Consider the following 27,749-nt stretch of genomic DNA (forward strand, 5'->3'; position numbering starts at 1 on the left):
TGCACCGCACGCCTCTTTTGTCGGCCTCCCCTTCTGTGAGGCCCGCGCTGGAACCTCGGGGGAAACGGCTCCCCCGCCCCGCCCTCGTACGCACGCGTCAGTTTGTTTACTCTGAAGCCCCGCCTCCCCTCCGACCTCCAGCTCTCCCCACTCCTCCCAGGAATGCCGTCATGCTAGCAATGCATATTCATAAGGCTCACGTGGAGCTCCCGCCCTGTCCGCCTCCCGCCTTCCCGCTCCCGGCGCGTGATTAATATTCAATGAGCCCAGCCTCGCGGCTGGTTCGCTGGCGTGAGGTGTGGGAGCGGGCGGGGCCTGTGCGCGGGAGCCCTCGACCCGGGCGGGGAGGGCGTGTTGAGAGGGGGGGCGGTGGCGGCGAGGCGGGCGCGCGGGATGGAACACCGAGACACCGACGGAATGCTCCGAATTGCCACATAATCCCCTGGAACGGCCGCGCCGAACGCCATTGGCTTCTCCCTTCTCCCCGCGCCACCGCCGCCGTCTCCCACCTTCGCCTCACCGCCTCCCTCTCTGCCCGCTGCCTCCGGAGCTGGGGGGGAAGCTCGGAGCCCCACTGCAATGGAGCCCGCCGCCGCGTCTACGGCGCAGCGACTCCCAGAAACCAGCAGGGAGGACCGAGCTCCGGCTCCGGCGGCGGCCGCAGCGGCAGCGGCGGCGGCAGCGGCGGCGGCGGCAGCGGCGGCCGCGGCAGCTCTGGCGGCGGCGGCGGCCGGGGACGGCCGGAGCCCAGAGCCCGCGCTGACCCCGGCGGCCCCGAGCACCGGGGCGCGGGAAGAGGCCCCCCGCGAGGCGCAGCCGGGGCCGCTGCCGGGCAGAGTGGGAGGCACCGGTCGCAGGAGGAGGCGCGGCGCGCCCCAGCCCACCGCCGGCGGGGCTGCCCCGGTGTCCGGGGCCGGCAGCGGCGCCAACTCCCTCCTGCTGAGGAGAGGGAGGCTGAAGAGGAATCTGTCCTCAACTGCTGCCGCCTCGTCGTCGTCGTCCTCCTCGTCGTCGTCGTCGTCCTCGGCCGCTGCCGCCTCGCACTCCCCCGGCAGCGCCGGCCTCTCCGCCTCCTGCTCGGCCTCGGCGTCGCTGTGCACCCGGAGCCTGGACAGGAAGACGCTGCTCCTGAAGCACCGGCAGATGCTGCAGCTGCAGCCGTCGGACCGGGACTGGGTGAGGCACCAGCTCCAGCGCGGCTGCCTGCACGTCTTCGATCGCCACATGGCCTCGACCTACCTGCGCCCGGTGCTCTGCACACTGGACACCACGGCCGGCGAGGTGGCCGCCCGCCTGCTGCAGGTGGGCCACAAAGGCGGCGGCGTGGTGAAGGTGCTGGGCAAGGGGCCCCCCGATGCCGGCCCCCGGCTCGCACCCGGCGAGCCGCGGGACCTGCGGCCGCCCCCCCGGAACAGCGCGCTGGCCGCCGTCGGGGCCCCGCCGCGCGCGCCTCCTGCCGACCTGCCGCTGCCCGGTGACCCCGGCGGGTGGGCGCTCGGCTCCTCCCGCGCCAGCCCCGCGCCCTCGGACTCCAGCCCGGGTGAGCCAGGCGCCGCGCGGCCCCTGGACAGCGCGGCCGCGGGCCGGGCTTCGGATACCGAGAGCTTCAGCCTGAGCCCCAGCGTCGAGAGCGTGTCGGACCGGCTGGACCCCTATAGCAGCGGCGGTGGCTCTTCGTCGTCGTCCGAGGAGCTCGAGGCCGATCCAGCCGCGCCGGGAGTTCCGGGCCAGCCCCGCCTGCCCGGCCGCTCAGTGCAGCCCCGGGCCGGAGCAGGCGCCCGGCCGCCTTCCCCGACGGCCTCCCCGCCTCTGCCGCAGCCAAAAGCCCAGAGGCTCGTCGACGGCCCGGACGGGGCTGCCCGCGATTGGCCTCGGGAGGAAAAGGAGGCAGCAGCCGCGGCCCCTGGCCGCCCCCAGCTCCCCCCGGGTGGGAACCCGGCGACCGCGGAGAAGGCGCCTCCGCCGCCCACCTTGTACGTGCAGCTCCACGGAGAGACCACCCGGCGCCTGGAGGCGGACGAGAAGCCTTTGCAGATTCAAAATGACTACCTCTTCCAGCTGGGCTTTGGGGAGTTATGGAGGGTGCAGGAGGAAGGCATGGACTCAGAGATTGGCTGCCTTATCCGCTTCTACGCAGGTAAGGAAATCACCTGGACTTGGCCGGGGAGGGGGGGTGAAAAGTGTCAACTCATCATGTTCAGAGGTGGGAGTCAGGTGGGCGGTCTGTTGGCCCGACCCCAGAATAGTCGCAGGTCCTAGGCAGTGTTTGTGACTTTACAGTTTTCACGGGTGATCTGTGTAATACTCAACTGAGCAATTATTCGTGCCGATCGTTTGGTCAGTCTTGAGGGACTCAGGTTGGGAAGCAACTCAGAGGTTGGGAGGGGTTGGTAGAACCCCCGGGAAGTACAGGAAGCAGGTATTCAAGAGGCAGTAGTACCTTCAACAATGAACCTGCTGCCCTCAGGCCTCCCTCAGGGCAGTTGGGGATTTCAGGTAAACTATCACGTGTACTTAATACCGATAGAGGAAAATGGCTAACAAAAACGCTCTAGAACACTCTCCCTACACTTGACTGCCCTCCTAACCCTAATACTGCCCCCCCCCCAGCTCCTTACTTGTCAAATTGGTGCACGTTCAGCTCTCTTTGTCATGCTTATTTGCCCACTTACCCCTCGTTAGAGACCTAACAGATAGGATCCTTTTTAGATAACTTTTTCCCAGCGCTTTTTTGCTTTATTACAATTTCCTCTCCAAGTTTGATTCTTGCATCAAAAGTGATTTTGCCTATTTTGTTTCTCACGTTCAGTCTTTATAGCCAGAACTGACCATTGTAGTGTGATTTACAATGGGGAATCACAGTAAGACTTTAAGTGCTATCTCTTGAAATGTGATCTAAAGTCCTCGTTCTTTTTCAGTTCTAGATTAAAATTTTTTAAAAAATTCTATTCTTTATTCCAGATTTTTTTGAGATACAATTGACAGATCAAATTCTTGACTGGGGTGAATAATGTTCTCTTGGATGAGAGATTTGGCTGGTGCATAATTAGGGAGCTATAGATTCTGGTTGTTATATTTGAGCTTTATAAGTTGGTTACATCCTTTCTCCCTCTGGTTTCAAGAATTATGTTATTAGTTATAAGGAATTTTATAAAGGTAGCATAACAAAATAAATCAGAGTTGTATCTTCCCCAACTTTACTATTCTAGGTTGTAGGTGATAGTGGAAAAATAATCACACTTGTAATTAATCTGTACCCATTCTTTCTATTTAGTATGTTCTTGGTCCAACTTATGTCCTAGTGGCAGTGTAGTCAGTTTGAATGAAGAAATCTTTACTCCCACATTGAAATATGCAAGACAAATAAATAGCATTCCTGATGAGATGTTCCTCTGAATTTCACTGAAGTTTTTCTGTAATTCAGGTGGATTTCTGATGGAGTTTTGCCTTATAAAGAAAACCATATCATAATACAATAGCATTTGCAGTTTCATTTGAAGATGGTATCCCAACTGGATGACATGCCTTTAAAAGTTTATGGTCTAGGAAATAGGTGATTTTGTTTTTTATGTAGGAGCAACAACTCTATCCTTTTCTCCTACAGCTCATCTAATTTGTAAAATTACAAAAGCATTAAATGATAATCACACATGGAATGGGAATATTTTGTTAACATTGAAGTGATAAATACCCTCATAACCAGACTTAATTCATGGAAGGAAATGTGTATATATATATATATATATGTATATATATATATATATATATACACACACATTTAACAGTATTGGACATATTTTATATGGAAAGAGCTCTGTATCCCCTGTTTTCCTCACCACTAGATATGTTTATCATGATAAATGCTAATAGGAAAGTTTTGGGTGTCATGGTCATGAAATTTAAATCTTTGATTCCCCTTGATTGTCTCTTCAAGTGTATCTAAAATATTCTAAGTGAATGATATACAGTTTTTAACATCTCAATATAAAAGTGGCAAAGTATCTTTCTGGTTAAATCTTAAATTTCTGGTGTGGTCATTTTAATCTTTTTTTTGTTTTTTATGAATAGCAGTAATTGTTACTTCATTCTGAACTTACTTGCTTTATTTCTGTATACACAACATAAATATTTACATGCCTCTGTGTATATGCTCATAAAAATACTTAATATGAAGCCACACACAGTATCCAACCTGTTCTCGAAGATGAAGGCAGGGTACAGGTAGGTGTCCTAGAAGGAAGATGCCTGATTATTATAAAGATGTCTGATTGCTTATTTTGTTTTTTTATACAAAGTTGAGCTTGTTTTAAGCCTGTATGAATAGGTTAATATCAAATGTCTCTTTGTTGATATTCATTTGCTATAGAACAAAATTGAGGGAAAAAGAACTTTCCCAGGAAGTTTAGTTATTGATGAACAAAAAGGCCTTGCTATAAGGTTGTGTCACTTACTATGGAACCATTGTCAGGACTTCACATGTAGTGGAAGTTTGCACCAAGCTGGAGTAGATTTCCTAGAAATTATCCGTGTACTGCAATGGAATGTAGGACACCCAACTGGAAAGTGTTACATTTTGGTAGTAATGATTTTCCTGAGGAAGAAGAGAATTAATGTTTGTTTTAGATGACACCCTTTTGTATACCACATATGTTTTTATCATTTTACATGTAACTTACTCTTAAATTTATTGCTGCATATCTTTTTGTTTATACATGTGCTTGGAATTAAGGATAGATTAGGAAGCTGCCTTTTGAATACCTTCCTGTATTTAACTTGAACTTGTTATCGGATGTCTATGTAGTTTGTCTAGTCAGCTGTGTTTTTTTGAGAAGTTGGTGTTTAGCCGAGAACTTTCATTCTCTTGAGGGTCACCTTTCAATTAAAGTTTGCTGTTGATTACCTGACTCAAATTATTCTTAAAAGGCTTTGAAAGCCATTTGTGGTTGCTTTGAATACTTAAATATATTTATTTGGGGAAAGTGAAAGGAAAGTCCTTAATGCACTAGCAGGTGTTGGACAAAAAGTACTAATTACAATGATGCGAATCAAAATTTGGTTTGAAAATTGTTATTGCGCCTATCAAACAATAATTCTTTTAGGTGATTGAAGAGATGAAAAAATTTAAATGGTTTTTCCTGACGTTCCTTAAGTATAGTACGTACATTAGCATCGGATGTCCTTTTAAAATCAGCCATCTTACATTTTACCTTAGAGTAGTTTTAGGTTAAAAAAGTTCAAGAATTTAGGTTAATTGACATAAGGTATGGACTTCAAAACATTAATGAGCTTGTGTTTTGTCATTGATCAAGTGCAGTATTAAGCTCTATTTTTTTATATTGTTGACTTCCTGCCACCTTTTAGATTTAGTAGTCCAGGTATTTCAGTTCAAATTTTAGTAGTGTGGAAAGCATGATGACAGAATGGAGAGCACACCCATTGTGCCTAGTGAATCTTGGACAAGATGTTTTTATGTGTGACTTATTGGGATTGCTCAGAATGATCTCCTTACCCCTCTCATATTTCCTCTCTTTTTCCCTTCTGGGAATGATCAAACCTTACATGGTTTCCTACATGGAAACCAAGAAGGGGTGGTTCAGCATTAAGCTGTAATATTGACGAGCCGGCTCTTATTACTATAATTACAGCAGTATTGAATAACGTGGTATGAACATGTGACACCAGTGTGTGCCTGAACAGTCCTTCTGATTTTAAGAACAAAAGGTTTAACTTTATTTTTGTTGCTTTTTATATTTAAATTTTATATTTGTTGTTTTTTATGTAAAATGCATGCTGTCTTTTCCTTCATAACTGTGGTTTGATAACATCTGTTAATATGTTGGGGTTTATTTTCTTCAAAAATCTTAAAGGGTTTTCACATAAATTATCTCACTTGTCCTTTCAAAAACATGGTTAGGGAGGAGTCTGTCATTCCTTTTTTCAGAAGGAGAAACTGATGCATAGAAAGGTTTGACTCTTGCTTGTGGTTTTTCAGTCCTTGACGGAGTTGAGAATAGAGAACTTGGATATTCAGTTTTTCAATTCTTATCACTTTCCATGAATTGGTGCTGAATTTCATTTACACTTGAATTTTCACTTGGTTAAAAGCATTCAGCAAATACGCTATTTTTGTTGGTAATGAGGTGATAGTATCCTCTAGTCCAAAGTGGTATTCATTGTGAAATGTGGATGTTTCTATTTTTATCATGCTGCCTTTAAAAACGTAAAAAACCAAGACTGGCAAATAAATAGTACAGAAGGAGTACTAAAGTGTTCTAAATATCCTGGTTGCAAATAGTCATACTTGTTAAGTTGATCTGAAATAAAGTTTACCTAATGATTCTTTATTTTCTTATTCAAGCACGCCTCATTTGTTAAACTATAAATCTTTATTGGGTATAGAGAATTAACACTTCATCTAAAAAGTGGATAACTTTTGAGGGTGGTGGTGTGACGATTCAGTTTCTTTAAGACATAGCTGTACTTGTAAAGTATTGAAAGTTTTGCTTAAACCTTTTATTTTAAAATAGAATTATTTGTACTTTAGTGATCAATACTGCTTTTTTGGTGTTACTCTGCAGTTGTGTAGTTTTTATAATTCATATGTTATATAGAACTAGAGTCAGCTATTCTCCCTGAATTTCATAGTTATTCTTAAAATGGTGTGTCTTTTGTGCTCATTGAAATAATTGTGAGGAGAGGAGATGTGTATAAATGAGTTTGTAAAGTTTCTGTGTTGAAAGTTTTATCTTTTTGTTGCTATAAGAAAGTTAAACCAATGATTGGTTATCCAAAGATTATTATTTTTAAAGTGTACAGTGTTTTTGATGTTTCTTACTCTCTTTTTGGAACCCTGAATTTGATTTATTGGTAACATAACATTCATTGACGTTGTATATGATCCAAGCCTAGCATAATACTTGGCATTTTAGTTTAAACATTTGTTGAATTGAATTTGTGGAATTTTGTTAAGCAGCTGGTGGTATGTGCCCTGATTCTTTAGCCTCCCATGCTGTTTGGGTCCCCAGAGAAGTATTAAACACACATGCACAGAGGCATTTCTCCCATGGCAGCAGATTTCAGATGTGCCGCATAGTACTATTAATAACTTTATTTCACGTGAGTGAAGCTGCATGTAGATTTTGAGAGAGCAGTTCTCAAAGTTTTCTTAGAGTTAACATGTGTCACCCCCTCCCTTTTCAAAGGCATTTCTTATCTCAACTTTGAGATGAATTTAATGAGGCATCTGTCAAATGAGGCATCTTAGATTCAATGATTTTATGTGCCAGGGTTGAACACAGTTCGGTCTATCTGGACAGGAGAAGGGTTTAATTGTTGTGCTGTGAAAATCGAGAGATCCTGAAGCCACTCAATAGAAAAGCTTTTCCTTTAAAGACTCCTGACATTTTGAAAAAGAGAGAAATTGTTATCAAAATGTCCAGAACAGTCTGGGAAAATGAAGCCTTTTTTAAAACTCCCACCTTCTAAAACCTCCACTCCTTTAATCCCAGACATCTGGTACAACAGTGGTAATGAGGGGTTTGAATCTGGCCTCATGTTCCTGTGCTTCTAGGGCAAACCCTTTTTATACTTACCTTTGGTTTTCTAAAGATAGTATAATTAAAACAAAACCCCAAAATCGACCCTGTGGATTCTTTAGACAAATAAGATACTTATAACCTCAGTCTGTGTGACTGGTTGTGTTTGGATTTGTATGAAACTTCAACTCTATGCTTTGGAAAATTTGAATAAATTGAAACTCAAGGATCTGGAAAGAACAGACTTTAATGATACTTTTATTAAAGAACATTTAGGATTTGGGTTAACTATGAAATAACAGCTCTTTCAAGTTGTGTGATGTACTTTAGAATCAAGCATAACAATTACTGGATTACTGAAGTGTTATTACACTTTGATTTAGAGGTGGAATGGTTTTGTTTATATATTATATAAGTATAAAATACATATCCTGGTATACCTTTTAGTATGTTAAATGAAACAAGGCATAATCATCCCATGCGTAATACCACATTCATGCTGACATAATTGTTTCCCTGTTGCATTTTTACATTTGAGATTGCTTTAATACATTGTCAAATGTATTTAATGGTGAAGTGTGCTGTTGAGGTACAAGTCCAGTGGCCTCTGAGTTTGGAACCTAGAAGTTCTATTGGAAACAGGGGAAATTATTTGTAGATTGTATATATTTTATGAGTTTGTACATGTCAATAGTTTAACAAAAAACAGACAGATTCAAAATTTTTGTCATATACTTTTCCAATGAAGCTTGTAAAAGTAAATTAGCCTCGTTTCCAGTTATGTGGAAGCATTTAGTTGAAGACTAAATAAAATTTGAAATATGTACTGTATTTTTATTGGAAAAAATCTGTGTATAAGTGAACCCACACAGTTCAAACTTGTGTTGTTAAAGGAAGTGTCAACTGTAATTTGGTTTTGCACCGTTTCAATAATGAGTGAAAAATCTAATTATAGAAATTTGAAGTAATTTGAATTAGTTGATTTTTCTTTTTAGTTTTTTTCCTCCATTCTTTTCAAACAGGAAGAATTTTGCATTTGTTGCTATTTCTAATGACTCATACATCTGATGAAGAGCATTTAGAGAATGAATCTTTTCCTATACCTGCTGCCATTAAATAATATGTTAGAGTGTTTGGGCTTTCTTTTCAAATATGAGGCATGTTTTTAAATACAGCAAAAGACAGTATCTGTACTTGTTTTCATCATCTATTTAATAATTGTCTGGATTTTACAATCAGTTCACTCCTGATACATGGTCCAAAGAGCAAAATTTTGTACACAGACCTGGTTTTTTACCTTTATTGTCAATTATGAGAAATATGTTCCTGAGGAATTCTTGCTTTGTTCACACCTGTATATTGTGAGAGCTTGTCTGGCTGTAACTTTGTGCTTGAATGGATGCTACATAATGGTTCTTGAGTTTGGCTGCTGTGTCTCAGAGTCAGGTGAAAACAACCTTGTTCTTTTCAAAAACAACTTTGGGAACGAATTTGTACTGTTTTATCTCACACTGTGAGAGAAAATGGTCTGTCGTTTAAAGAAACTAGTCTGAGAGTTGGGAAACTTGGTATGACTTTGGGCATTTATTTTAATCTATCCTGGGCTTTGCTTTCCTCATCAGTAAAACGATAAACTTGAAATAGAAGAAATCTAAGATCTCTTCCCACTCTTAACATTCTGAGGCTCTATTAGAGAGCCCACCCTTCAAATTAGAAGGACTAAAAGTCGTAGTTGTTTTAAGTTCTGTAAGACCTGTCCATGGCTTGGACCTAATATACACAAGGCAGCCTGAGCTTGCCCGCCGAAGCAGACCGCCTTTCTGGTGTAGATGAGGACTAATAACAATAGATAATACGTGATGCACCTTCTCCTTGCCAGCCCTTATTCCTCAGAGTAGACTTCTGCATGCTAGAGATGAAATTAAAGAAGTACAATCTTTTTTAAAGTAGATTCTTTTTCTGAAGTTGTCTTTATAAAGCAAGATACTTTCATAATCCAATTTATAAAGTTTGCTGTAATGATAACTCTGTTGAGGTGTCCAAATGTGCAAAATTTACAGGTTTGTTAACTTCAGTTCACAGTGAGCTGTGTGCCTGGAGTCAGTAGGAGAAAAAGCACTTAAAGAAAATGACATTTTGTGTGTTATTTTAATTATAGAATTTAAGGAGCCTGTAGGGATACTACCCTCTGTATTTTCATAGATGAGGAAAGCAAGCCCATAGATAGAAATAGCACCCAGGATTTGGATTATCTTTCGTTCCCCCCCCACCACCACCACGCACACTGTCAACCTGTATTCTTACTATTTTTGGATCCTCCTTATACTTAGTATTCAAAATGAAAGTTTAAAAAATATATTTCACACATTTGATGGTTTCTCTTGTACTTCACGGTGTTTCTAGTTTTTTTTTTTCATTCTAATCAGTACATTTGAGAGATTGCATATCACTTTGACAGATTTTAAAGGAACAGTGGATATTTTTAAAGAATGGACATGTTGGAAAAAGAAATTGAATTTTAAAAAATGTTTGGGAGAAAAATTTAAGAATAGTTTTTGAAAGAAATACCTATTCAGACATATGTTCATTAAAAAGATTCAATATTCATTATATTCTTTATTTTAGTTTTTTTAAGAAAGAAAATTGTCTTCTCACAGTTAAATGCATGTAGTTTATTCAGATACACATGCACAGCCCTACTTTTGTGTGATATAAAAAATCAAAACAATTCAGTTCAGTAATCTTTGTGTGTTTTTTTTGGTTTTGGAAGCCTTGATGGTGAAATCTGCTACTGCTTTGAATATCTCTTCTTCCTCTCTCTCTTTCTCTCTCTCTCTCTCTCTCTCTCCTGCTCTCCCATAATGACCCTGTTAGCAAAAAGTCAGTATGTGAATAATTTTAGTGGTAAGAGTTTCCTTTTAATATTAAATTCCATTTTAATTTGATCATTTACTGTAAGCAAAAGTTTTAGCTTCCCTTATCTACTGACTCAATTAATTCCTCCAAGATGACTGTTCATTTTTTTAAGTATAGTTGGCATACAATATTAGTTTCAGATGTACAATATGATTTGACATTTATATGCCTGACAATGTGACCACCCCACTAAGTCTAGGAATCATCTGTCACTGTGCAAATTTATCACATTATTGACTATATTCCCCTTCACCTTTTTCACTCATTCCCCCACTCCCAGCCCCTCTGGCAACCATCAGTTTGATCTTTGTTTCTGAGTCTGTTTTTGTTTTGTTCTTTTGTTTTGTTTTTAGATCCCACATGTAAGGGAAATCATTTGGTGGTTGTCCTTCTAACTTATTTCACTTAGCAGAATACCCTCTGGATCCATCCATGTTGTCGCAGATGTTAAGATTTCATTCTTTTTCATTGCCGAGTAATATTCCACTGTGTGTGTGTGTGTGTGTGTGTGTGTGTGTGTGTGTGTGTGTGTATACATGTATATGTATCATATATCTCACATCTTCTTTATCCATTCATCTATTGATGGGCACCTAAGTTGTTTCTGTATCTTGGCTATTGTAAATAATGCTGCATTGAACACAGGGGTGCATGTCTTTTTGAATCAGTGTTTTCTTTTTCTTTGGATAAATCTCCAGAAGTGGAATTGCTGGGTCGTGCTGTAGATCTATTTTTAGTTTTTTGGAGGAATCTCATCTTGTCTTCCATAGCGGCTGCACCAATTTGCAGTCTACCAGCAGTGTACACGGGTTCCTTTTTCTCCACATTCTTGCCAACACATGTTATTTGCTGACTTTTTGATAGCAGCCATTCTCACTAGTGTGAGGTGGTATCTTGTGGCTTTGATTTGCATTTCCCTTATGATTAGTGGTGTTGAGCATCTTTTCATACAGATGGTGGTTCATTTTTAATATGAGGAAGGGAATGTTTTAAAGTGCAAAAGTACAAAGGGTAAAAATATATTGCATCTGGCATAGAATATGTACTCCAGATGTTGAAGCAGAGGAGAAATTTCTCTTGATGCTCTGTAAGAGAAGGGGTGTGGCTGGGGCAGCCGACATTCAGTTTTAGGTAGTAAGGATCTCTCTCCTTAGGGGAAGAAACAAACCCGCTGTAATTGGAGGAGACGCGTTCTCTTCCTTACACGTCCCCCACTCACCGTATTGCTTTATTGCGGTGGTCTAGACAATCCCACACCTCGAGGGGCCTGTTCTTGATGTGAGTCCTTAACCTCCATAAGCCTCATTTCTCAGAGAGAGAAAGGGGGAGAGAGAGACAGAGAGAGAGAGAGAGAGAGAGACGGACGGACAGACAGACAGAGACAGAGACGGAGAGAGAGAAATTTAAAAAAGGTCTCAAAGAACTTTGTGAGGTTCATGATCCCTATATGTGGAAGTGTTTAGTAAGCTGTGAGATGTTATACAAATGTAGGATGGTTTTATTTTTCGCAAGAGTAAATTGCCATAAATGTTCATTAGAGTTCCTTAGGAAAGATGGGATATACTGTTGCTCAGTGACCCTGGCAGACTGTATACTTTCATTCATTCATTCATTCATTCATTCATTCCTATATCTAGTAATTACTATGCGTATCTACTATGTCAAAGGAACTTTTGATTCAGAGATGACTAATTTGAATTTTCTAGGATTCCTTGAAATACTTACAGATTTGAGGACAGGTTTGTGGAAACAAATAAAGCCAGCCAAAATTTATAACGCAAAGGTGAAAAGTGTTCCAGTGGAGGCACCATGTTCACATCCGACTGTAATATCAGTAAGGAGAGCGGCTCCTGGCTCCACTATCCCCAGAAGGCCCGTGAGTGAGCCTCCTGAAGAACCAGAAGGAGTCGGCTGTTGCCATCATTCTGCAACTGAATTGTTTGAGGAGCAACCTTGAATTCCTGGTTCAAAGTCCAGTCAGACTGAGTTTGGGATTACTGATTCTAGTTTAACACTTTAAGATTTACCAAGTACCTTTCTATGTCGGCATCTAGGCCTTTTTATCCCTTGAATCATTTGGGCTCCATTTGTTATCATTGTGAGGATCTACGTTCTGGGTTAAGCAAATACTAATTTGGCTTTTTAAAAAAGAAAATGCAAATGTGCACATGCCCAGGTTGTTCTGGACTGGGCAGGGGGCCTACTACACTTGAAAGATATTCCTTTATATCATTTTTTAAGGCCTGTGAAGGTTTGCTTTCCTTGGATTTATGAGATTTATGGGATATGCTGTGTTTATCTTCTGCAGACAGCCACTTTCTTTTAGTTCAGTGTCATATGTAGCACACATTAGTGTAAAACTTGGAAGTTGATGAATTGGTAATAATCTGAGGGTATATTTTTAACTTTGCTAATCTATTCTCTGGCTCTTTGTTGATGAAGGATTTTTTTTAAAATCTCTTGTGTGGAACAGGAGGAAACACAACTCTTAAGTGTTTAAATAAGCAGAAATAAAACTCTTTTATCTATGGCTGTAAAACCTGTACTGTACCATGTACCTATGGCACTTTAAGTCTTTACTAATGGCCTGTATATACATATACATATGTTTTAAGTGGAAGGCAAATGTCCCTGCAATATTGCCTCATGTAGTAATATGAATGACAACACTGGGAAAAAAATCTTCATTTTGCTTTTTATGTTAGTTTTAAAATTGTGACAAGCACCATGGTAAAAAAAGAAGTTATTCAGATCCTGTCCGACTAAAAGAAGTCATGCTTCTAATTCAAGTGAAAATACTTCTAATTTAAACTAATCAACATTCAGGTTAATTACCTGCCAATGTGTATTTTCCACTGTCATTAGCATCTTTTTTGCCCTCTTGTCTGTTACTCATTAGAGCAGTATCAACATTGGACAGGCTGCTTTTTATGGGGGATATCAACAGAGTTAACATCAATGTAATAAGGAGAATAGTTAACTGGTCCTTGTGATGATGAAGTAGAAACTTAGAATCCATTGCTGTGTAACCTAGTCATAAGAGGGACTTGGTGTTTTTAACCAAAATCTGAATAGTATTGTTTCACTGATAAATACATGATGACGAAAGTTCTATAAACAGGTATCGGAACTGCTTAGAAGATAACGTCATTCTGAAGATACGATACAAAAGTCCGTTTCTGAGAGTAGGGATCACCTAGCAGCTAGTGCATTTGGAATGTGTGTTATATCCCCAGTTGGCTTGCAGCTTCTAATAGGGTTGTCCTTGCTTCCTGCTTCTGTTGATGTACATGAGATTCCCACCCCCCCCCCCAATCAAACAACAAAACAAAACTGGTTAACAGCCTTCTTGCTTCTGAGAAAGGAACTGATAAATTAATCCGAGTGGCATCGACCTCCAGATAATACAGTTTGATACAGGGAAGTAGTGGTGTTCATTTATTTTTAAAGTACTATCGTAAGCACAACTCTGCTTACCCCCTTGCTCAGTACTCATTCAGAACCTGCTGAATGTAATAATTGAAGTAATATCTGGTAGGGTGTAGCTTTGCCAGGCTTTACGGGTGAAAAATGGGTGAGAACGTTATCGATATCTCAGTGAGGGCATAGAATCTGAGCTCTGGAAGGGACGAGGGAGCAGCTAGTCCAGTTTCTGACCCAGCAGAGAAATGTGTCTTTCACATGCCTGTCTGATGGCTTGTGCTTGTTGAGCGCTTACTGGGCACAATATTCCAGGACAGCCCTGAGTGGAGTCTTGCTTCTCGAAATGTGATTGATCTGAGGGCATCTCCTGGGAGCCTGTTAGAAATGCACAGTCTCAGGTCCCAGTTCAGACTTCCTGATTGGCCTTTTAACGAGATTCCCAGGTGATTGATCTACACATAGTTTAAGAAGTGCTAGCATTGGCTGAATTGGGAGTGGGGGAGTTAGAATCGGAGGAAGGAAACCTAAGTTGGGACCTTATGTGGTTCAGTGAGCTACTGAGGACCGGAACACCGGTGTGAGACAAGGAGACAGATGAGACCTTATCCCAGGACTCAGGAGCTAATTGGCTGTTTTGGCTGTAGAAGCTCAGAGATGACAAGTTTGCAGTTTGAGCGACGAGAGAATTGTGGGTTGGTTCATGAAAGTAGGAAGCAAGAGGTTGTGTCGGGGATATCACTGATTCATTCAATAAAGCTTCAGGACCAGGCACTGTCCTTAGGAGTTGGTGGTACGAGAATGAATGGAGGTATGTTTCCTGTTCTTGATACGTACAGATATTTAGCAGTTGAGGACAGATTTTGCAGCGGATGAGTTTGAAATGGTAATGCATGTTAAGCTGACTGTAGACATCCGTTTAACGGTAAATAGACCTGGCTCACCACCCACCTTCCAGATCTCAGTGGGCCTTTTTACTTTCTACTGCTTACTACATGTGTGGTTACTCTCAGGAAGGTGACATAAACATTATTTATTTACTTGGTTTTCTTATAAGAGCTTTTTTTTCACACTCAGTATAAATGCTCGTGCTGGCTATGGCCATGGATAGAAGTGAAGAGGTCTAAAAAGAGTGTTTATGTTAAATGTATGAAGCTCTCAGGATGAAGGCCTTTTGAATGTCCAGGCTTTCCTATCTAGTATGTGTGTGTGGGAAATTTACATAAACAGTTATAATAAAACTTGAAGTCTTAATGAAGGCATTTATAGAGTGCCAAGGGAACCCAGAAGCCCAACAAACCAACTCTCCCTGGAAGAGGAATGCTTTGGAAAGGCTTCCTGGGAAGGACAGCCTGTGTGAATGGGGGACTAGCATTGCATGAACCAGGCATGTCAGGAAACGAAAGCATGAATGAAAGGGCACAATGTGTGTAGGGGATGGGAAGTAGCTTCAGTGGTGAAATGTCAGGTGATGAGATTAAACATTGTAGGAGATGAGACTGAAAAGGAGGTTGGGTCCAGACGATGAAAATCTGACATGGTAAGGACTTGATTTCATAAGCAGTGGGACCTACTGAGCATTTCCTAATGGGGCGTGGGGAATGATTAGAGTTGTAGTAGGGCATTAAGTGGCAGCCAGCTGGAGGATAGACTGGAGAGGGAGCTACTGTGTTTCCCCGAAAATAAGACCTAGCCGGACCATTGGCTCTAATGCGTCTTTTGGAGCAAAAATTTATGTAAGATCCGGTATTATATTACATTATATTGTATTATATAAGACTCGGTCTTATATTAATTTTTGCTCCAAAAGACGCATTAGAGCCGATGGTCTGGTTAGGTCTTATTTTCGGGGAAACACGGTAGCTGCTGGAGACTTGAAGACTGCCCTAGTGGGGCCTTTAGTAAATATTTAAAGTACTCTGTTAGGAGCTGGAATTCCAAAGAAAGAATGGCCTTGCCTCAAGTTCAGCCTAAAAGCGGAAAAAGAAATATTGCAATACAGAGTGTGCTACTTTTGAGATTTGCACAATGTGGTTGTTGTACCAAACAGGGAATTGATCAGCTGTGCTATCGTTGGGGTACGTGGGAGATGGCATTGAGTATTAGAAGGCCAGGAGTAGGAGAGAAGGGGACAGGGCCGTCCTGCCAGGGAGCCGATAGGGACCAGATGAGGAAGCTCTAGACCAGGTCAGTGCAGATGAAGATCTGAGGACACACAGGAATTCTTTAGAATGTAGAAGTCTTGGGTCTTACCGAATGATTGCATGTTGGGAGAGAAGGAGTTGTTCAGGATTTATTTTTTATTCCTGAGCTAATTTGAGTATATCTTCCATATCCAGAAAATGTGTTGCTAATATTCCATGTCAGATGTAGTGTGAAGAAGACCCACAGGGTTTTGTCTGTCAGGATGACGCGGAGGTTTCTGGGGTATCGGACTGTCTGTAATCCCATCAACAACCAGAATGGAGGGGTGGGGTTTTGGCTTCAGGGTGAGGAGGAGAGGTGCTGAGTATGTTTTGGCTTTGTCGCAGCAGTGAGGGTGCCTGAAGGACGTTCAGGTGTGTCTATAGAGCCCAGGGACCATCTGTTAGTAGTTGAAGGCCTTGAATTGAATAATTGCTGGGTAGCGTGAGGGAGAGGGCGGAGGAAAAGAAAGCCTATATTTAAAATGTGGCGATGGATTACGATGAGTTGGAAGAATTCAGATATAAAAAACATACTATGTGACTGTATTTATATGAAGGCAAAACTAAATTTTGGGGATGACCAAAGTAGTTACTACCTTTCGGGGATATTGATGGGAAGGGGCTTGAGCCATCTTCTCTTGATGACATTCTTTGTATTTTTCTGGGTTTCAGTTTCTTGGGTATGTACATACATGAAAACTCATTGAATGTGTGATTTGTGTGCTTTACCAGATGTAAGTTGTACCTCAATAGAAAGAAAAGTGGTCCTGAAGCAAGAAACTTGAACACTGTTTCTATCCTGAAAGGTAAGAGAGAGGCTAAGGGATGCTGAGGAATGAAGAAGGACAAATAAACAGGGAAGTCTTGGAAGAAGTAAGAGGGAGTGGAAGCGTGAACGCCCATGCGGGAGTGAACTGGGTTGGGGAGAAGGCAGCCTGTTTCTTTGAGGCTGTTATAGGAAGGATGAGTAAAGATAAAGATTCATTTAAGTGACAGTTCAGGAAGTTGAGCCTCAGTTTTCTTAGTGAATTAGAAGGTAAAGAAAAGCCAAGCCTCAGTACTTCCTGTAATATGCTTTTTCTTGAGTGAACCAACTAACTAATCATAGTCTATACCCTCTTTTCCTCTTTAGGGAATTTATGACTGTGATTTCAACCTATGTTGAATTTTCTGTAGGTTGATCCTTTCTTGGCCTCTTCTAAAGCACCTTACTACGCTGGAGGGGGTGGGCGGATGGTAAACTAGAAGTGGAGAAATGATTGCCAAACTGTGTTTTACAGGTTTGGCAGTGCTTGCATTGGCAGGTTTGTTTTGTGTGGTTTTGATAGCACGGTTTTGGTTCCCTCCTGCCAATCTCTAAATTTTTGTTTGTGTGTGTGTGGATGGTGAGAGCAGTAGGTGCAGAGACATAGTCAAAAAAGCTTTGGAAAAGTTGCAGCTAGTAAATGACAAAGCTGGGATTGTATTAATACCTCCTTCTATTATATCCCGTTTCTCTTCTGTTTATAAAATCATTTATGGAGTAATGAAACTTCTGAGATAGTTCGGTGTTTTTTTTTTCCCTTATGACCTATTGATTATACTTGCAGAGATAAGAGCTGGTTCTGAAGAACGGGTTTCCGTTCCTAGATTGTCAAAGTGACTTGTGGCTTGAATCTGTTTATATAGTGTGTGAAGACATAAATTATAAGTTTAGATAGCTATAAGCAAGATTGTATAGGGGAAAATTTATTGTTAAATAGTAAATACTGTTAAGAAACCATGTTAAACCTGTCGTTCTTCCTCTTATTAATTGTAGTAAGCATTAAATTTCTGTTTTGTGCTCAGTGCTGGGCTCAGTGCTGAGATTTCATACTGTGGTTATCGAAACAAATGAAAAACTAGCAGTTGTTCTTAATACAATTACCAAAATTTTATTGAAGTATCTAGATCATCTGGTTGGTTTCTGTGATTTTTTAAATAAAGATGTTTTGGGTAATAGGATAGAAACTATTGAGAAAGAACCATAATTGTTAACTCTTCATATCAAACATGGTGAATTGCCAAACAGCAGCAATATTCTGGGGGAAAAGAGTGACCATTGTCATTGCTTTTGATTTGGAGAGCCGGGTGGCATGGCAGTAGAGTTGCTTTGTGTTTTGGTTGCTCAGGAACTTCATATTTATTGGGCTGGCAGTTGTTGGAACAAAATTTTGTTTATGTTCAAAGGTCACTGATCAGTGTAACAGAAACTGTTTTTATATGGGATACTATCTGTTTTTCTCATCTACTTAGTCAATTCAAACAGTTATGGAGTGCTTGCTTCCCAAGCTATTCGATGCTTTGAGTGTTGGGGAGAGAGATGAGTCAGACAGATCCTCTGGCTTGTCAGCAGCTTAAGTCAAATAGCACCGGCCACAGATGATCCTGGAGCAGAGCAGAGTAAGACGGCACTGGGAAAAGGGGCTCCCTGCTTCCTTCCTAACACATAGCTCCTGAACCTTGTGCTTCCTATGTCACACGCGCCAGCCTGTCACACGCGCCGGCCTGTCACACGCGCCAGCCTGTCACACGCGCCGGCCTGTCGTACGTGCTGGTCTGTCATACACACCAGTCTGTCATACATGCCAGTCTATCAAACATACCAGTCTTGAACAAGGCAGACATGGTCCCGTGTGACTTCACAGTGGGGAAGAGACTTGTCAAACATATTCTCTTTAACTGTAATTGTGTTGTGTGCCACTGAGGAAAAAGAGTATTTTTTATAGTGTGTGTGGTCTGGGGCCCCGTTCTAGGTTCCGAGTGCTTTGGTCATCAGTAAATACAGAAGAGGTAGATAAGCACGTTAGGTTGTGTCTGGTTGCAAGTGCCTCATAGGCTACAGTTTGTGTTTTGGAAATGATTTTAAGAATAATAGGAGACCATTCCATTGAGTTATCAAATGTCATTAGATTTGTTTCTTTCAAGGCCAGGTACCATGACTCATAACTTCAAAAGGAGGAGAGGTAACTTGTCTTTCCTGTATTCGCTAAGCCTCTGTTCTAGACACACTAAAAACAGCGTTTTCTATCCTTCCTCCGCTCACTCCCTGCATGTGCTTTCCTCGTCTTTCTTTCTAGCCATCCCTGCCCACCCTGCTCCAGACCCAGCTGCAGTGACTGCACTGGGAATCCAGGAGGCTCCCAAATTACACGAGGCCACGGTCTGGTAATAAAGGCAGAGCCTCTTAAACGGCCTCACATTAATTTTTGCAGAAAGCTTTATTTTACTCTCTTTTTGCCTCACCCCAGCCCACTCATTTTCCCTTTCTCAGAAAAGAAAAATTAGTACCTCTCGTTGAGTGAGTATAGAAGCATTCCCCATTGTACTCTTCAACGTTCCCTAACTTATCCCCAGCAATAAGCTGTGCTGAACATCAAGCATGTTTAATTGAGGAAATTAAAAAATGCCAATTTGATGTATTCTCTTGGTACTTTAGCAACTGACATCTATTTTAATGAAGTTGGAATACAGTAATTTTTATGTCCTGTTAGAGAGACGTTCAATGAGATTGCACCTGTTTAGGATTTCTTCTTCTGTATACTGTTTATCTGTAAACAAGAGAGGTCCCAGGGTCATTTGTGCACTAAGTCAATTTTTTTTCAATTAAGGGCAGGTTAATTAGTTTATAGTTATTAATGAAGCGATTACTCTCTGTTCTCCCTTTACCCTCTCTGGGTCTTCTTTATGTTTTGAATCATTTTCCTACTTTTAATAAGGTCAAGTGATACTAAACAGGAAAGAGATACAAACAGTTTTTATTTTAGGATTTTTAAAAATGATAAATTTAAAAACATTTTAAAATGCAGACAAAATAGTATGATGAACTCCCATGTCGTCACTGCTCATGGCCAGTCTTGTTTTATCTTGAGCCGCTTCTTCTGCCTAGATTATTTTGAAGCAAATCCTAGACATCATATCCACAGATCACATTTTGCGCCCCTTGTGGTATTTTATTTTTTTAATTAGCATTTTTTTATTAGTTTCAGGTGCACAAAACAATGTATATATAGTTAGACATTTGTCATTTATACCCCTCATACAGTAACAACCCCTCTCCCCATCCACCACCCCTCTGACATCGCACACAGCATAGGCACGCTTTTTAAAAAACAACCATGGCATCGTTTTGTTTAAAAATTTAACACTAATTCCTGTTTTTCAATAATAACTACTCAGTGTTCTCATTTCCAGTTGTCTTAAGTTTTTAGTTTGAATTATGATGCAAATGTGGTCCATACCTTGTGATTGGTTTCCTTTTTTTTTATTTTTTTATTTTAGGTTCCCTTTTTTCTTCCCCTCCCTTCCTTCTCTTTACTTTTCCACTCTCACCCTGTCCCTCTCTTAATTACCCTTGCAATTGTTGGAAAAAAAAAACAACAGTTTATTTGTCCTGGATTTTTATGACTATATCTGTGGTGTTAACAGAAGTACATTGAAAGTTACGGTATGTACTTTTGGAATTTCTTTTTCTTTGAGTTTTGCTTAACTTTTACTATCTTGATCAGGATAGTTAAGTTGGACCATCTTTTGGAGGACTTACAAGCTGTCTAAAACTAGTGCCCCTGTGCCACACACACGTGGCTCACGTTTTGATTTGTGACATGGTTTGTTTGAATATTTTTAAATTGCCATCAATTAAACATTGTAAAATTCCCTGTAAAAACCAAGATCTCTGTTCTCTTTTCTTTTTTTTTGAAATCAGAAGATCTGGGCATCCCAGGTGATGCCCACAGGTGATGTGTGGTGGCAGCTGCCTTCAGAGGGTGCCGTCTCTCCGATTTGCTCCCATGCTTCTTCATTCATGTAGGTTTTCTGCCTGGTCCCAAAGGGTTGATGGGTTTGTGAACACTGATTTAGAGCAAGAGAAATTACTTTTATCTGTGTGATAAAATTTATCACTTAAATTTTATGCATGATATAGTTCACTTCTAATTTTTGCTACATATTTTCTCTAAGCTGTTCGGGCTCTTTTACTGTCTAACAATTGGTGTTTATTCATATTAAGGTCGGAGGTCCACTGATGTCCCATTGTGCTTTCTTTATGTGTCTGTCGTGAGACTTACTCAGTGCATTGCACGGGCGTCAACAAAGGAGTGAAACTTGAAGGTATCTCAGAATTTGCCCTCTCAGTAGAGATAATTTGTACTTCTTAAGGGTGGATTAAATTATTATATCAGGCCAACTTCCTCCTGAAATGTTTGTGTAAGAGTAAGAACAACCTCAGCTCAAGCAGAGAAGTGGGAAGCGTGTAGGGGAGAGTCCACTGGCCCTGTTCGTGCAGTCCAGCTCCTTAGGAAAGGCTTTCATTTGTATGCTGCCTGATTATACTGTAAAATAAAAGACTGAATATATTAAATAGCCAGGCCCTTTGTGTAGCTCCTGAATTCCTTTAATTTAGTGGCTGCATAGAAGCTTTATTCAGAGCATTCATAGTCCTGTACTATCTTTCCTGTCTAGATGCCAGGTCCTATTCATGGTGTTCTCACTGCAGGAAGTTCTCACATTCATTTGGTGGTGGATGAAGGGGGGAGGGGAATATGGGGGGGCAGAGGACTGTGTGGACCTTTTTACCCCCCTCCATTTCCTGCTCTGCTCCTTAAAAACAAAACAAAACAAAACCCCAAACAAAAAGCAAACTCAAGAAGATAACTATAAAGGAAATTCTCAAGTGACTCAATGGATTGATAATTCCTGGAATATCACAGAAAAGTTATATCGGCCTCTGGTATCTTATTTCAAATAGTACTAAAACACCCAGAAAAAGCATTTCAGGTCAGATGAGGGTAGGAGGCCCTGGAAGAATAGATGGAAACGTATGCCAAAGGGTTTATTTCTTTTAACAGAATGTATTTTAAAGGACTCCCTTTGTGTGTGTGTGTGTGGGGGGGTAGGGGGTTGGGTAAAGAATAGTTCTTAAGGTTGTATTAGCCGTCAAGTTGGGAGTGGACCCAGAGAAGCAGGACCGGAGTTCAAGAGAACATCTTAAAATTGAAACAGAGGTGTATAAAGAGGGCAAGGAATGCCTTTTGTCCCCTCCAGAGTTTTTATTATTTTAGGTCTGATTTCGAATATGTGACCTTTTCTTTTAAACTAATAGACGCTGAATTGTTGTTTATGTGTCTAAATTTTTTCACTGGTATGCTCATAAAGAAGGAAGAGAACCAGAATGATCTGAGCTTTGTTTTGAGAGGCTGGTGGCGATGAAAATAAAGGAATGCTGAGTATAGAGGGACTCTTGAAAGTAAATAGTGTACCAGTTCTGAATTGCCAGGAAGTTATCATGGCTAATGGTAGTTCTGTAACTCAGGGGAATTTTGATCTTACTGAGTTTTCTTTGCCCAGAAATCTTGGTACGTGAAATGGATAAGTTATCTGGGGGTGATCAAGGTTAGATTCTATTCTTGTTACATATTTTAGTGTCTTTTTGAGCACTTTTGGGTATGTGGTATCCTTTCAAGTTTTGATCTCTTTTTGTCTCAGTCAGTCCTTTTGGAAGGGGCCATGCAATTAAAAAGCAAAACAAAATCAAGCATCCATTCATCTCTGTAAAATCTTCAATAGAAAACGGGAGTGAATGATTGGATGAGAACTAAAGGAAAGTGAAGAATGTAGTTGTACAGTGAAATACATTTTCAAAAGTTACAATCACAGAAAAAATAGCTATTTAAGGAATATGATAAGAATTCCTGACATCTGGAGTCCTTGACTGGATGCGTAGGAAACCAAGTAACAGAATGGGATAAAGACAAAGTACTGAACACTCAATAGTTTTCACTGAGAGAAATAATGCAGAGTTTTTGTTTTTGTTTTTGGTGAGGTGGGAATGATAATATGTTGTAACTTTTTATTACATTTAAGCATGTAATTAGGTAAAGTTGTCTATTCCACTATCGAAAACTGATAACAAACAATGTTTTCTAGCTAAATTTGAAATAAATGTTACACCAGAGATTAATGAATAGGTATTAAAATAATTTAAGAAAGAGAAACAGGCCATATTTTCATATTCCCAAGTATTTTTGTTTCCATGTCTTGGGAAAATAGTTTCTGAGATACAACCATAATGCTTAGTTTCCCCCTTTTTTTGCATCACCTTTTTCATTATCATTAGTTATATTTGCTAATAAATGTTATGATTAATGAGAAGCTAGATATCAGCTAATATGTATGTCCTTTATAGCTAGCTATTCATGGTGTGATGTTTTTCTTCTAGGATATGTGCTTGTGGGAAGGACAGTGCTTAAGTCTCATAGAGTGTGTTCTCCTGGTGCCAGTCTAGAGTGGGCACCATCCTACCAACACTTTCTGTTGGCTTCCCAGTCTGATAATGGGCATGAAAACCACAGGGCCACAAGCTCTGCCTGCTTTCTCCACTGTCGTATCCCCAGTGTCTAGAGTAGGTCCTCCATATCTAGAAATGACGGTTTTATTCTTATATATACTCCTTTTCACTCACCCTTTGCTTTAAAGTGAGTGAAATTAAACTGAGACTTAATGGTAATAATTTAAGAAAAATTTTTTTCTCTTTAATCCGAATTTGTCTTGCTAAAAGGTTTTTGGTGGGACAATTACTTTTAAAGATGTCTATCATTCCGTTCAAATTACTAAAGCACCTGTGAGCCAGGCACTTGGGAAATAGACATGAAAAAGAAAGTGGTTTCTACCATTTTGAGTGGAATATTTTTATATTCATGCCAGGATTATTTTAAATTTTGTTTCCCTGAAGTGGTAATTTTCATCCCAGTGAATTAAAATTGTTCAATTTCAAATGTAAAATGGGAATATTTTGGTCATTTTCATGAATAATTGTCTAGAACAGTGGTTCTTGACCAGAGTCTAGTTTGTCTCCCAGGGAACATTTGGCAGTATCTGGAGACGTATTGGTGCCACTCCTTGGGGGGTGGGGAGTGGTGGTAACTGCAGGCTTCTCGTGAGTAGAGGCCAGAGCTGCTCCTAAACGTCCTGTGATGGAGGCACAGGATACCCCTATGGCAGAGGATTCTCTGGCTCTAACCCTCAGTGGTGCTGGAGTTCAAAAGCCCTGACCTAGGAGAGTAGAGAAAATGAAAGTCTTGAATGTAATCCCCTAGAATGTACCGCCTTCCACGAACTTGAAAGGAGGACACTAATGGGAAGAACACTGAGGTTCCCAAGACTGAAAAACAAAAATTGGCAAAGCAGTGCCATGCAAGGTACTTACATGAAACGGAAACGCCTGCGGAGTTGGAGGCTGTTTTTCTTTGTTTATGTCGTGCATTGAGGTGGCTTCTGTCCTGCTCCAGTCATGGTCAGGCCCTGGGGAGAGGATGCAGACAGGTAGAACATGCTGCTCAGAAACGCCCACTGCCAGTGCACTGCGCGGTGCCCTCGGACGTGTAATCGGGCACTGGGAGTACAGAGAGGAGCGAACAGCCGCGTCCGGGAGGCACGACGCTGTCTTCACAGAACGCCTGACATGAGTGAAAGATGTGCAGTGAAACTTACAGAGGCGTCTAGAAGGTAGGGGGGTGTTGCCAGATGAAGGAAGTGGGGTTACCAGCATCATTTTAGGTGGAGGGGATAACTTGTGCAAAGGCCCTGAGGCATTAAAAGAGCGTGCAGATTTGGGGGACAGGAGTTAGCTTTGTATGACTGGAACAAAAACTGCGTTGGAGGGGATGAAGGAGACGAGGTGGGAGGCCGTCTGGGAGAAACAGTATGTGAAGGGCCCTGCCTGCCATGTTACGTACAGGGTGGACTTTATTTTGCAGACATGGGGAAGGTTGTAGGTGAGTGATGTGGGGTTTTGATTCCAGAAAGGTGACTTTTGGGCAGTGTGAGAGGGACAGAAGCAAGGAGCCCAGCACTCAGAAGCTTGGCTGTATACGTTCACTGGAGAGAGAAGGAGGCAATGGGAATGGAAAAGGGGATAAAGGTGATCAAATTCACAGCCACTTAGGAAAGGAAATGACAGGTTTTGGGGAAGGTAGGGTGAGGACTTAAGAGAAAAGAGAAAAAATGAGAGTAGATTCTAGTTCCTGTGGAAATGTGTGTAAAACAAGCAAGTTTGAGGAGGGTGGTGGATGAGGGGAGTGCCTGCTGCTTAATTACTCTGCTCCCTGTTTCTGGCCTCGGCCCAGAAAGCTCAAGAATCTTGTTGACCTTCCTGCAGGAAGGTTTGTGGAAGGTTAGGACTGAAACTCGGGGCTTTTCCCGGAACATACTGCTGTCTGTGTCCTTACAGGCTGTGCCCTGCACAGCTGCCGGGCGCCGGTCACACCGGCGAGCCTGTGAATTCTCCGCTTGGGCTGTGCCTGAAACAGAAGAGGCCTAGATGCTGTCCGTAAAGTTTCAACAAAACGTACTGTAATCCTTACAATATCATGTTTAGATGGGCATCATTATTTTAAAGAAGCAGATCTTAGGAAGTCAGAGTCCCATCTTGGATATGTTGAGCTTGTTGACCACAGTAGTATAATTGGAGTTGATCTCTTACCGAAGAAGAGAAGATACATTGTTAGGGACTAGACTACATATTTCATCATTTTAACTGGTCTCTATAGATATGTTTAAGATTCAGGAGGAAACACTTAGCAAATTCTCCAGCAAGGTTTGTTCTATGGTAGAATCTCTCTTAATTGATCTCACTGTCCACTCTCTGTAATACTGACTGTTTCTTGAGAGTGTTTGAGACTGGGAGGCCGTTTCCTGGTATGTCTGTCTGTGCAGTTCTCCCTTTCCACTTGAGTTGATATTATATTGGGTCCATCTTCAAAATATGTCCAGGGTTTGGCTTATCTCCACTGTCGCCTCCTTAGTTCAAGTGCCATCATCTCTCTCTTGGGTTTATTATAAGAGCCTCTAACATCCTATCTCCCCGCTTCCACCCACCCTCCCCACCAAAATAATCCTGATAAACTTAAAGTCAGGTCATGTTACTCTTCTCAAAACTATCCAGTGGTTTCTGTCTCTGAGTAAGAGCCAGAGTCCCTACTTGTTCCTAGAATAGTGCTTGGCTTGTACTGGGCACTCAACATTTTCGAACAAATGAATGGCTCCCACTTTAGAGACACAGAAACTGAATGTTTTAGAGAATGCATTATAAATGTGGTTTATGCAAGAACCATGAGTTCATACTTGGCTCTGCATCAAAAGATTGATAAATGAATACATTTATGTTTTATGTTAAAATGCAATTGTTTAAGGTATTTATGTTCGCATTACTCTAAATGTTTTATCATTTTAATACGCTCTTTTTCGACTATTAGTCAACTGAGTCTATGTGTCATATAAGACTTTTACAATATGGTATCTACGGCACGTTTGATTAGAGGAAAATAACTGAGTGTCTGTTCTAATACTAGTAATTACAATAGCTATCATTTATTGAACCCATGCAGCGCCCTGTAGACTGTGTAGGCACTTTGCGTGCATTGCTGGCGTCTGGTCCTGTTCCCTGACAGATGTCTGAGTACTCTCTTAACCGCCACGAAGAATTTGAACAGTTCTGCATCAGGAAATGTGTGTAGCTGCATCAGGTGCCCAGCTAGGTAGTGGGGCTTTCAGAGTTCCTTAGTTACTGATTGCAGCAGATCTGCCATAGCCATGGTACAGACTCGCTGGATGAACTTTATCTTACTCAGGATATGACATGGTGTGACTGGTGTTTATATACCTTCCAAATAATTAGATTTTTTTTTTTTTTTTAAAAAGAGTTTCCTTAAGATAGTGACTTTAAAAGTTTGGCCTTTTTTTTTTTTTCCCGTGCAACTTTGCTTAGAGAAATGGACTGTTTTGTAAAAATTTTTGTCATGGGCCAAAGGAAAAGACACCACAGTGAGTTCTGATCCTGTGGGATTGAAACTTTTGCTTTTTCTGGAAGTCAGCTCTTTGGGAGTTGGGTTAACTTCCTCGAGCGTCACCTATTCTTGATTCCCAGTGAAGGCTGTGTGGTAAAGCTTTTTGTTCGTCGCGTAAGTAGCCCTTCAGCCTGCGGGTCCTCCCCCTCGTGTCTTGACCACTGACGCTGTTCATTTTACCTCCTCCAGGGAGAGCGTGCCCATTGTGCTCTGTCTTCATTACAGCCTCTCCCTTGTGTGCACGGTGCTTGCGCAGCTGTTCCTGTTCTGCTGTGGAATCCCTTTCATCCTTGGTCAGCAGGCGTTCCCCGTCACCTGCCATGTCACTCTGGCAGAGCGTGCTTGGGGCCGGCGCCAGGTGCTTGTCACTGGGTGTCAATGTTGGGATAGTAATAGGGTGTGTCTGTGTGTCCCCAGGAACGTGTCCACGGGTCCTGTCTGCAAGGTTGGCCACTCCTCGTGGTGTGGAGGCTACCACCTCCATACTTTTCTGAACGGTTTTTCTACCAGGGTGTCAGTATAATAAAACATGTTTGGTTGTCAAAGAAGGCTTTCTGGTAAGAGGGGTGAGTGAACTGAGTTTTGCAGTTATGCTGTGAGAGTAGTATGGTGCTTTGGGGAGAGGGGAGGGAATGGTGGAACGGACTAAAAGGTGTAGGAGACACCTTCGCCCACCTGGGAGGGGCAATGTCAAAAGCAAGGCACCCGGACAAATGGCAGAAGGTAGGACTGCTCGCTATTGTATCAAAGGGTAATAATGCAAGTTGCCATTTCCCTTCTTATTTGTTGTAAGGGTAACTTAATGACATACGCGAGGTACCATGACAGCATTT

At 41.7% G+C, this 27,749-nt stretch overlaps 1 protein-coding gene across 1 annotated transcript in view; it reads left to right on the forward strand.

Moving 5' to 3' along the window:
- The first annotated feature begins 243 nt into the window (after positions 1–243).
- Positions 244–27,749, forward strand: part of PHLPP1 (PH domain and leucine rich repeat protein phosphatase 1) — a 176,842-nt gene continuing 149,336 nt past the window's right edge. Inside the window, exon 1 of the mRNA XM_033087523.1 lies at positions 244–2,137. Within this exon, the coding sequence (XP_032943414.1) occupies positions 580–2,137 (1,558 nt within the window). The 5' untranslated portion in view covers positions 244–579. The remainder of the gene's footprint in view (positions 2,138–27,749) is intronic.

The sequence above is a fragment of the Rhinolophus ferrumequinum genome, chromosome 19, assembly GCF_004115265.2.
Source record: "Rhinolophus ferrumequinum isolate MPI-CBG mRhiFer1 chromosome 19, mRhiFer1_v1.p, whole genome shotgun sequence".
Lineage (NCBI taxonomy): Eukaryota > Metazoa > Chordata > Mammalia > Chiroptera > Rhinolophidae > Rhinolophus > Rhinolophus ferrumequinum.